At 37.8% G+C, this 12,008-nt stretch overlaps 3 protein-coding genes across 3 annotated transcripts in view; 2 read left to right on the top strand and 1 right to left on the bottom strand.

Annotated features, from left to right (window-relative positions):
- Positions 1-7,788, bottom strand: part of LOC135084788 (WD repeat-containing protein 7-like) — a 149,378-nt gene extending 141,590 nt beyond the window's left edge. The window contains exons 1-6 of the mRNA XM_063979525.1: positions 7,632-7,788; positions 6,066-6,304; positions 5,344-5,457; positions 4,415-4,558; positions 1,964-2,029; positions 402-564 (exon numbers count right to left, since the gene is read on the bottom strand). Of these exons, the coding sequence (XP_063835595.1) occupies positions 402-564; positions 1,964-2,029; positions 4,415-4,558; positions 5,344-5,457; positions 6,066-6,299 (721 nt within the window). The 5' untranslated portion in view covers positions 6,300-6,304; positions 7,632-7,788. The remainder of the gene's footprint in view (positions 1-401; positions 565-1,963; positions 2,030-4,414; positions 4,559-5,343; positions 5,458-6,065; positions 6,305-7,631) is intronic.
- Positions 7,789-7,972: 184 nt separating this feature from the next.
- LOC135084982 (putative autophagy-related protein 11) lies at positions 7,973-10,267 on the top strand. Its single transcript, XM_063979743.1, has 4 exons — positions 7,973-8,266; positions 8,423-9,049; positions 9,124-9,342; positions 9,435-10,267. Exons 1-4 carry the CDS (start codon positions 8,069-8,071, stop codon positions 10,215-10,217), a joined length of 1,827 nt encoding a protein of 608 aa, XP_063835813.1. The 5' UTR covers positions 7,973-8,068; the 3' UTR covers positions 10,218-10,267.
- Positions 10,268-10,384: 117 nt separating this feature from the next.
- LOC135085007 (LIM and SH3 domain protein Lasp) overlaps positions 10,385-12,008 on the top strand; it is a 48,105-nt gene continuing 46,481 nt past the window's right edge. The window contains exon 1 of the mRNA XM_063979782.1: positions 10,385-10,644. Within this exon, the coding sequence (XP_063835852.1) occupies positions 10,576-10,644 (69 nt within the window). The 5' untranslated portion in view covers positions 10,385-10,575. The remainder of the gene's footprint in view (positions 10,645-12,008) is intronic.

The raw sequence follows: 12,008 nt of genomic DNA, 5'->3' as shown, positions 1-12,008 counted from the left end.
GGGAGAAAGGGGAAAGGGGAGGAAAGGGAAAAGGAAAAAACCGGAAAGGTAAGAGGTAGAAACACTAACCTGCGTCGTATATCTGACAATACTTGGCGCACACGATTAGCACAGTTCTTTGGTTGTACGCGCAGCAGTTAAGAGACAAAGCGTTGAGGCAGCGTATCTGCTTCGACTCGTTCTCGTATACGGAGGGTGGGAAGGGGAGAAAAGGGGAAGGGGAAAGGGGAGAAAGGGGAAAAGGGGGTAGGGGAGAAAGGGGAAAAGGGGAAGGAGAAAAAGGGGAGAAAAGGGAAAGGGGAAAGGGGAAAAGGGGAGAAAGGGGAAAAGGGGAAGGAGAAAAAGGGGGAAAAGGAGAAAAGGGAAAAGGGAAAAAAAGGGATGGATGAAAAGTTACTAACCTGCGTCGTATATCTGACAATACTTGGCGCACACGATTAGCACGGTCCTTTGGTTGTATGCGCAGCAGTTAAGAGACAAAGCGTTGAGGCAACGGATCTGCTTCGACTCGTTCTCGTATATCGGCTCCGACTGCTTGTTCTCGTGGCCTAGGAGTGACCAGACCTGGAGAGATATAATAAGGTATTATAACGTAAGGTCTAACGCATAACTCAGTAGTGCCTGAGGTATAGGAGCGGCACGGGAGGGGTGACATTGACAATGTTATAACATAAGAGAGCATACAAATCTAAAATCTAGCAGACATTTAGAGTAGGCGCACACCGTTGATTTTTAGTTGGCCGATAGTTGTGCCCGATTTTAAATTGTATGAAGAATCGGCCAAATCGAATCGGCGTAGTGTGCGCACTCCCATACATGCCCATACTGATCAACTGCCCGACTAAACTATCGGCCGCCGAAAAATCAACGGTGTGCGCCTACTCTTAAAGTCTTAAAAATACATCATCCGCTCTCATACCTCGTGCACTGACACAGATAATAGCGTTTAACCTATAAAATTTTGCGTTTTTTTCAGGAGGCAAACGAGCAGACGGATCACCTGATGGTAAGTGATTACCGTCGCCCATAGACACCCAGGGGCGTTACAGGTGCGTTGCCGGCCTTTAAGGTGAAGATACGCGTTCTATTACAATTAAAGAGAAAACTCGTTGAGACCCCGTTTTGGAATTAAAAGATGTTGAAAAGACCGACTTGAGTTCCGTATCGTAAATATTGTCCACCGTATACAGTGAACAGTACATTTTGAAAAAAAGAAACGGGTGGATAGAATTGAGAAGAAGAATGTTGAAAAAACAACGGTAATAATAACAGTGACTGTTGCTTTTTTTTACCTGAAATTATCAATTAGTTTATGTAATAATAGTAGAACCAAAAGCCTATTGCTTGCCGGGCGACTATTTTGCCGCTGAGTTTGAAAATTGGTAGAGTATTAGGTATTAAAAATTCATACACATTGTGAGTGACAACACATAAAATAGACTCGACAGCAAATAAACCGCACCACCCTCGACGCGAACTTTAAAGATTTTCTTCTGACACAATCATGGTGCCCCAACAATATTGGTGTTATTTGAAAGCCCAATAAATATCCTTAAAGAAAAACACATTTAATTTCTTCATAAATGATTAACATATACCATAAATGTGACTTGAAAAAAGACCTCACTTTGGGCTCACATCTGGGATCAATTAGACCAAATTTTATGGTTATAAAACCAAATAATGATCACACGTGTCCTCTTTAACAGATGGATAGCGATTAATCCCAACTTAACAGTTTTATAGTCATAAAAAATGGCTATTTTTTGAAGAAGTGACTCTGGATCCTTGTAAAGACACATTTTTGGGGTAAAAACCTTTCCTTTAATAAAATGAAGTTTAGAACTAGGCTTTTAAATGGTGCCAATATTGGTGGGAAGTAGGGATGCATACGTTTGAAAATGCTTGTCGCGGGTGGTGCAATTTATTTGATGTCGAGTGTAGAAACATTAAAAGGGCATACCTTAACAGTCCCAGTAATGGATATAGCGAGAACGACGTCGTCTTTACGAGATGATGGGCGTAAAACCTGAAATGAAAAACATAGATCAAGAATACAGATCAAATTGAGAGGGTCATAAACTCATTTTATTTTGCAAGTAGGCTTTTAAAAAGCACTTTTACACGTCCCAGTATTAACCCTACCACGATTTTGTGCGGTCAAAAGTGATTTTGATTTTTACAAGCTTTTTACAAGCTTTATATTGACTTCACTTGTTAGTATGTGTGGGACAAATCTTGCAACTGAATTTAAGACCAGTTCTCCTCAACCGATTGAGCTGAAATTTGGTATACTTATGTAAGTACGATGACAATGCAATATTATGGTACCATTGAGCTGGTCTGATGATGGAGTCGGGAGGTGGCCATAGGAACTCCTAAACAAAACGGCGGAAACTCATCGAGTTTGGGTTCGTTGGATTTGTCTTTTCGAGCACTTTAGTATTAGATAATGTCCAGGGTCCTGAGATTAAGATATAACTAAAAAGTGTAAAATAAAATTATAATAAAAATAAACTTTTTTAAAAACAAGCTTTTATTCTGAATTTCGAAAGCTTGTAGCGCAAACAGAGAAAAAGAGGAATAAATTCCATGCGCGATACAAACTTTCGAAATTCAGAATAAAAGCTTGTTTTTAAAAAAGTTTATTTTTATTATAATTTTTTGACTAACGCCACGGACCACTTTTGACTGGAAAAATCAGTTAAAAGTGATAATAATCAGGGGCATTAGTTACCACTTTTGTCAGATTTTTGCAGTTAAAAGGGTTTGGACTGATTATGAGTTTTTACTGTAACATACATAACAGTAGATCTTGGCTACACAGGAGTTACAGAAAGTTGAACCCATCAAAAACAATACTTGTCAAAAAAACCAAGTCCATGACCATGAAAACACGTGTAAATTAAATTATTTAGTGCGATGGCCAAGTCAATATATTTATGTAAAACGTTAAAGATTTCCTGGCCTGGACTTGGTATTACATGGATCTCACAACTTTTTACCGTAGAACAACTGAGTTGCGAGTAGAGATGAAACGGATATCCGGTAACTATCCGGTAGGCCGGATATCCGGCCTAAAATTACTATCCTGCCGGATACCGGATAGTAACTCACTATCCGGCCGGATACCGGATATTAAAAAACTACGACAATTTCCTAATAAAATGAAATACATTAATCTTCGAGGTAAATAATAATAAAATTGCTTATAATAATGACGGCTTATAATTAAAGTCCAAAAAGTTACAAAAAAGCCATATTAAATTAAGGCCTTTCAAAAAACCAATTTATTTTTCTGGGCTATTCACTCTAATGACGAATGCATAAATAGTAAATATCTGTTAATAATGTCGAAAAATTGCCAAATAAAATAGGCGATCTTTTTTCACTGGTGGTCTGATGACATGATGCAGTTCAGTCAGATTACGCAGCAAGTAAACTAATTTAATTTTCGCTATTCAAAGACACACTCACGATGGCAACCAAAACCGCCCGAATTGTTCTGCCCCCTAGACAAGTGGCAAAATCGGACATTATATTCGGACGGATTCGAATTTCGAAATATATAAATTCGGCCGGATATCCGGTATCCGGCCAAACAACTATCCGTTTCATCTCTAGTTGCGAGACTTGGTTTTTTTGACAAGTATTGTTTTTGATGGGATCTCATTTCTTTTTGTATTTTGTAGACAGCAGTTATGTATCTAGAAAACTGGACCGAAATTGAAAAATTTTACTCGACTTGGCGGTTGCACTACCGTGCCCCCAAATATTTTAGTTTTTCCTTGATTCATACACCAAACACTACTTATATTCCAAATTTGAAGCTTCTAGGTCTGCTAGAAGTGCTTTAGAGTTTTGATGATCGGTGAGTCAGTGAGTCAGTGAGTGACAAAATTAAGTAACTTTGACCCGTTATAATTCTTAAACTACTGGTTCAAATTGAATGAAATTTTAAATATACCGTGTCTTCACAATGCCTGCATAGCTAATGAAAATTCAGCCTTCTAGTTTCATCCACAACGAAGTTACAGGCAGTCGAAAATGGCCTGAATTGCTTCGAGAAAAGGATGGTACGGCCGTGCCGCTTTTTTGCTCGACTTGGTGGGGGCACTGCCGTGCCCCCAGAAAATCTCTGCATCTCTGCATTTTCATATACATATTTTTTTTCGAAAAGTAAATATTATTTTAGACTAGCTTTTGCCCGCGGCTTCACCCGCGTGAAATTTAGTTTGTCACATATCGTCATAAATTATAGCCTATACGTTATTCTGGGTTATAAAGAATAACACTGTAAAGTTTCATCAAAATCCGTTCAGTAGTTTTTGCGTGAAAGAGTAACAAACATCCAGACATCCACACAAACTTTCGCATTTATAATATTAGTAGGATAGTAGGATAAAAAACTTACATGCAATGCAGATATCCAATCAGGATTCATTTTGGAGCTGAGCGAGAAGAGAATCTCCAGTGAAAATGGATCCATGATAAGTATCTCCGCATAATATCCATTGCAGAAGAGCCTGAGGTCATCACTATTGCACATGTGGTAAGCCTGGGGAGGAAAAATATAAAATATACAGCGCGTTTGCACGTCACACGTAAATGAGCTTAAGACGCATACGCATAACAAGTATATAAAGTCCATTTTTAAAAATAACTAATATGAGTCATATTTCAAAACTCATAAAACTTTGCTATGGAAATGAATAAATAAAATTGGTCATATCTTAAAACTTAGGAAACTTTTCTATGGACATATTAAGCTTGTTCGATGCGTCTTAGACTCAGCTACCTCCAGTGTCAGTGTGACGTGCTAATTTTGGGACACCCTGTATGTTAAATATCTTATGTAATCTCTTCTATAATAAACTTAGTGCCTTTTCCCTGTGTTCCACGTACGTTGTCGTTGTAAAGATTTCGTATTGTGTGCCCGCAGCCAATCCGCATTACGCATGCGTGTAGCCCGCGTAATAAGAAAAAGATGTATGAAATAATGAAATGCGGACAGCAAACATGAGGATTAATTCCGCACGCGTGCCGAAATCATCATTCACAGGAAAAAAGGCACTCATAGCGTCGCCATGTGTAAGCTCCCCAAGCTAAGCTTACACATGCGACTTTTTTAACCGACTTCAACAAAAGAAGGAGGTTCTTTGCAGCGATACAAACGCGCGTTCAACAGTCGCACGACTGCATGGCGATTGTGTCGGTGCTTTTAGTAATGCATGTGTATAAAGGTAGATTTTGCGATTGGGACATGCTGCATCGCGACTGAATCGCATTTCTGACCCTGAATTTTTTTTTTAACATGCACTAATTATTCAATGTATTCCTTACCTGAATATTAGTGTGTACTTGAGTCAGTTTAACACTCTCTCTACACTTCCCATCGACCAGATCCCAAGTGCACATCTCACCGGCTTCCGAAGAGCTCACGATGAAGTTGTTATCCTGGAAAACATTAAAGATTAGCATTAGATAATATGTTTTATAAGTAAAAAACAAATAATTTATAGTACAGCGACGTCACACTGTGAAATCTTATACAGAGTGTCCCATGAAGGGTGTAACAGCAGCTGTCTGGTTTAGAGAACACTAATGCTTATAGATTTAACTCCTATGTTTATGTGACACCCTGTATACTAGGCGTAAATGCAAGTTTGCAACAAAAATATGTAGTCTGATGTGCTGTTGATTAAACAACACACTATTGTTTATTTCTGTATACCAGTGGTTCTTAACCGGTGGTCCGCGGACCACTGGTGGTCCCTGGAGGCATTCCTAGTGGCGAAGACATCGTAATAAACAAGTGACGTGACGTGATGAGTCGAGTCAACACAACGCAAACGGCGCACAGTGGGCGAGAAATCGACCTCCCCTTTCAATGGATTATGAAAAAAAAAAGTGGTCCAGACAGAAATTTGGTAAAATGGTCCCTCGTGACTTAAAGGTTAAGAACCACTGCTGTATACTGTACACATTACACAAGCCACAACCAGTTTATTGGGAGTTCATTAGTCTTTAACTAATGATTAGAAGTCACAATCAATAACACAAACCTGTATAATCGAAGCTCTGGACAAACACGTAACCGGAGCGGTGTGCCCGACCAGCAAACACCTAGGTGTCATTTTCAACGTCTCCGGGTGCACCTGCCAGATACAGATCTGGCCGTCATAGCAGCCGGTTACGAGTGTCTTCTGGTCGCGGGACAGGTAGATGGAGGAAATGCAGTGGGTAGGAGCATGCTTGCCCCATAGCACTACCGGCACTATGAGATTTGTGCCTGGCATTTTGTCTGTGGATGAGGAAAGATGCATAAGAGTATGATTAGTTTAACCGCTTGAGTTCCAGACGGCATTAATTAATGTCATAACAATTGATTATCTATTGTGTCTAGATTCGCGGGCCTTGAAGGATTAATGTCTTGATGGTAGTCCTATTAAGGTGAGTATAGACTAAAGCCCGGTCTGTGAGCACGTAGAATTTTGTCTAATGACCCCAAGCTACCCATCCTTATCGCTCTCGCGTACTTATATTGCTGTCGCGACTGTGCGACGGGCGCCCGCAGTGAGTGCGCAAACGCGACAGCAACAAAATTACGCGCGAGCGATAAGGATGGGTAGCTTGGGGTCATTGGACAAAATTCTACGTGCTCGCAGACCAGATTATAGAGCATTTTCCCAAGCATTTCTATGTAATGTAACGTACTTGCGAATAGTATATTACAGGTAAAAAGTATGATGTTGGTTCGTGAAAGGGTGATACACTAGATATTTCATAGAGCAGCTCGTTGTTCTGTTACAAGCAAATGCTCTGGTCTATACTCTATAAATGAATGATTCAAAGTGGCAGGGGGTAGCAATGGGCAGCTGCCCATGCATGAGCAATAATAATGTAAGATTTGGTAAAGCAGGAAAATAAGAGTTCAAAATTAAGGATAGATGGGTTTTTTTTTGGGACTATCCCGCGGATTTATTGCCGCGGTGATTCTGCCAATGTCAAGTCATAGTCATAGATTTTTGACAAGTGTTTAAGGAGACACATACTTTAGTCCGCTTCAGTAATTTTTTAGATAATGCTGCAGTCTCTTCCCCTTTTTTTTTTAAAAAAACCTAAAACCACCACCTAAAATGGGAAATTTACTTTGATTGCATCAAAACAGAAGCAGGTATTGATTGCGCAATTTTTTTTTCAAACGGCCGGTGGTACGTACTTGAATATAGTACTCAAAAACAAACCCAATCCAACAAGACATTAAAAAAGGGTAGATGGATTTTTTTATTAGGGTGGGTATAAATTGCTTACAAAACTACGCCCTAAAATAACTGACGATAGGATGATGTTACGATTTTCTAATTAAGTAAATACTGTGTTACTGACTGATATAATCTACGATAGCAGTTTTCTAATGTTTTTTCCTTTTTTTTCCATACCCGAACGTTTAAAGGGAATAACATGCTACCTACCTAATTAGAATGATCTTAGAAGTAGGCGAGAGTTAAGTAATAGTTCACAATAGTAAATAAATAAGGCGTGAAGCAGTATTGTTTGTGTAACAAAATGATAAGAGCTAGAATCATTACCTATTTACGTAGTCAGGGACAAATCAATTTATTACTTACCTGGTAATAGCAGTGATCGCAAACTGGCGTGTATTTGCGCGGATAAATATCAAGCACCCATGGGCTGCAACAAAAGCCGAACAAATCAGATTTAATTATAAAAAACAATATTCAACTTCGATATCGACAAAAATCTGCTGCAAGATTTTGACAGCTGATCAACTGACTGACAGCTGCTGACAGCTACTATTATGTAAAAGTTGGCACCATTGCTCACGTCAATATTTAGGGATGTAGGCATTAGTTTGAAAGTCCGGTTTTCCGGTTCCCCATCCGAGTATGATGAGAGACCCAAATCTGAAAAATGTAAAACCTTTTTAGGATTATTTCGAATTATTTTAGAATAAAACCTAATTGGAATTTTTTGACATTGTTGTGAAATGGCGTTTGCATCTTGACCTTTACGAGTTTAATAATTTTGTTCGAATGTAGAAAAAATGAGTAAGAAAATGAGTTCTTCGACCAAAGTTCGGTCTAAGCCAAATCTAAGAGACGAAAAGATTACTGATTTGGCTGCAAAGATCGATGAGACAGATGAGATGAAGCTCAAAATGTTAGCGGCCCTTGATAAGCCGGAATCTGATGATGTTTTATATCCTCCGGAGTTGAATGCTCATTTAATTGAGCAATTAAAGGTACGTAACCAAAACCATGATAACGGTCTCTGGTCTAGTAGTAAGACCACCTGCTTCAACCCAGAGGACCCGGGTTCGATTCCCAGATGAGGGGCAAAGTTAGCGTTAAGTAAGTACTATGTAGGTAGAATGTATCAGTTTCTATTTCAATCACAGGTTATGACATGCGAGAACAATCAACTACGCAAATGCGTCTTTACTAAAGACGAAGAGATTAAAGAATTGAATAAAACTGTGACTGATTTAAACCAGCGCATCCGCGATATCATATCTGGCACAGGCCCAGCCATATCCTCAAAATCCGCTGGAATTATCAGCTCTAAAATAACTGAACTGTGCAAGCAAAACCGCCATTTGGTCGCAGAAGTAGAAGGCTACAAAACAAAAAATTCAGCCCTTGAAAGGAAAATCATGCAACTAGACTTGATTAACAAAGAAAATGAGAAATTAGACATGTGTCTGTGTAAAGAAGAACCGCCGGACACAACCTCTGATGAACTGAAAGATCTTAATAATAAACTGAATGCGGTGAATAAAAAGTTATACGATAGTAAGAATAGAAATTTAGAATTGAAGAACGATATCCTCATTGCTACAAAAATTCTACAGCAAGAGCTTGGGGATAAGTTTACAAGTATCAAAGAACTGCAGAATGATTTGGCTGGCTGGAAAGGTAGGGCACAGCAAATAGTATTGTTGCAAGCGAGAATTAGCGAGCTGGAAGAGAAGCTGAATGGAAAGCACAAGGATTTGATTGATGCTAAGAGAAAGGATCAAACTCAGGTGACAATCTCTCTGCTTTCTCTTGATTTTTAACATATAGTTAGTCAATACTTCTATAGCGGAATCTGTTTCAGATTATACGAGAAATAGAAAATAAAAGAAAGAAAGAGATGGAAATGTCGATGAAAGAGCTCGAGTGTCTAAAAGAGGAAAATCACGACATAAAAAAGAAGTTGGATGGAGCTAAATGCAGAATCAGGAATCTAGAATGTGATGCAATCACCATTAGACAAAAAATGCAAACATTGGTGGAAAAAAGCAATCATGATGATTTGTTGATTACTGAACAAAGAGTAAGTTTGTATTTGTACCTTCATATTTTTATTTCTTTTATTTCTTAGCCTTCTTGTTTACCACTATGCCATAAAGAACTTTTCCATTTCAGAACCAAATCAAAAGCCTAGAATTATATTATCAAGAAATACTCAAAGAAAACACAGCAAAAATGAACAAAATGAACAGTGAAATGGCTGAGTATCAGAAACTGATGAAAAATACTGACGCCAAAATAGATGCTCTCAGGAAACAAGCGACTGAGAAATCAGCCAAAATTGACGAACTGAGAGCCCAACTGTTGAGGTACGAAGAGTGTTCACTACAAAGTGTCTTCTTTACACCTATGAAGACTGCCACTGACAACGAAATTAAGAAGTTGTCTGAATTGGTAGTCGTTCTTAATGAGAGGCTAGATGCTGAGCGTCACAAATGGGAAGAGCTTGAGATCACTCAACGAAAACTTAAAGAGAAGAAGCGCAGGCTAGAAAGACGAGTTGCTGCTCTTGATGAAGAAGTAAAGACATTGAGAGAGTCCAAAAGAGCATCAAGAGTTTCAAAAACTTCTGTGGCTAAAGAACAGCAGTATGAATTTGGTATGACATCAACTTCTGTCACAAAAAAGCATTCTTCTATCACTGCTGTTGCCGAGAAACCCAGCGAGTCTTCATCTGAATCCCAACCAGTCGACTACGATTCATTGGATAAAGAGGATCTAAAATACAAGCTCGAACTATCAGAAGAAAAACTCAAGATCATGGAAGATAAACTAAAGATGATTGAAGAAGAGAAGCAAGAAGATTACAATCATCTAACGGATATGATTCAAACTTCGAAGCAATTGTTTAACGAAGCGTTGGCTGTTTTACAAAGAGAGAAATGTCTTTGTTCGTAGATTTATTAGTATGTTTATTTATTTCAATATATTTTATTTTAATTAATTAGCATAGTTGTTTTATTGATTTCGTTTTGAATAATCAACCCGGATAACCGGAAGTTCATTGGTAGTTCAATCATTCAGTAGTAGATTTTGGTAGTAGTTTTTATTTCTGTTTCTTGCAACACCAACGGTGGCCGCCATTTGTCATTTTTTTGGCATGCGCGTAGGGGAGAGCAACGAGAATCGTGCTCACGAGTGTTTTTCATGAAAAGTAAACTCTAAACTTTGTTTGTGAATTGTGAAAACTTGTGTTACTCTGTGAAGCAGGTGTACATCTGTTTTTTAGTGTTCTGTGTGTGAAAAAACTTTCAAAATGAATAAAACTTGCGCAAGGTGCGAGAAAACAGTTTATCCCACGGAGGAATTGAAATGTTTAGACAAGGTAATATTCTTCGTTTTTGCTTTAATGTTAAGTTTTTGTAACACGGAAATGTAACGGTTATTAAAATAAAACAGACACTTCCGTTGTTGGGCTATTAACCCTCGTAACGTTTCGGTAGTGATGTCAACATTTTGGATCTCATTGTGGTTGACCGGTACATCAAATGGACAGTCCGAGTGACTCACTAAATTATATAAATTGCGACTGATATCATTGCGGGCGCACTATAAGCCGCGTTGTACATCTCGACCTTTCCCCTAATTAGAGGCATCTTAGGCAATGGGCGACCTTGGGTCAGATACTTTGCATTGTATTCAAATATTGGTTCCCAGAGGCGGTATGATAGCATATTTCTTTGCCAATCATGGTTGGTGATGAAGAAATATTTTTTAATTAAAGATAAAGGTTGTTTACTCCTTTATCTTCAAGAATTTGCCGATAAGAAGTGCTATAATGCTGTTGTATGATAATAAAGCAATTATCACCTTAGCTTGTGAGGTAGCACCTAGTTTGCGGAGATAAGAAACTTGTGAATTTATTTTTTCATGTTTTTTAGCTTGTACTTTTATCACTTTGCTATTATGTACACTATGCATTTAAAGATTTAACTCTTCCCTTGAAGATTTAAAGATTTAAACAAAAATCCCCTTAGCCCTTGCACAAAAAGTTAAATGCGCGTTGAACACTAGTTTAAATTGACTTTTAGTGTGGAAATGTAATTTTAAAGTAGTGTTCAACACACGTAACTTTTTGACACCCTTTTCTTGACATTATTTGGTATAATACCCTAAAAAAACATTATTACTTTTCTGTATTACAAGTGGTTGTAGTTTAAACTTATTTTCTCAGTTTATAGACCTTTCTCCCATTTGTTACTATTATTGTCATAAAAGAATGCATCAATGGCAATATAAATGTTAATTGAAACACCTGTGTATAATTTTACAGAGTTGAATAACTCGTGTGGTATGAGGCAGTATGGAATTTATGACTAACAATACAAGGAATTATTAACTTCGGCAAAATTTTAACTAATAAAATACTGTAATATTGGTTTAAAACATCATTATTTTCAGAAAATTCTCACTTCATCTTAGAGACACTAGTAAAAAAAATCAGATCAATCAGTAATTTGTTTGCAGCTAATAATTTAAAACAGTGTGTAATTCTATTACACTTGTACACTTAACCAGCAAATAACTGGATTAGCAAGTAATACAAATGGGAAATTTTGTTAGTTGTAGAACCCATTTCGACTTCCTTATTGTACGAACTCATAATTGTATATTAATTCCTGACTCAAACAGGATATTACCAGTGACTAGACACCAGTTCATTTAATTTCCTTACATCATGCTAAATGT

The sequence above is a fragment of the Ostrinia nubilalis genome, chromosome 27, assembly GCF_963855985.1.
Source record: "Ostrinia nubilalis chromosome 27, ilOstNubi1.1, whole genome shotgun sequence".
Classification (NCBI taxonomy): Eukaryota; Metazoa; Arthropoda; class Insecta; order Lepidoptera; family Crambidae; genus Ostrinia; species Ostrinia nubilalis.
This window is presented reverse-complemented; position numbering and strand designations above follow the sequence as displayed.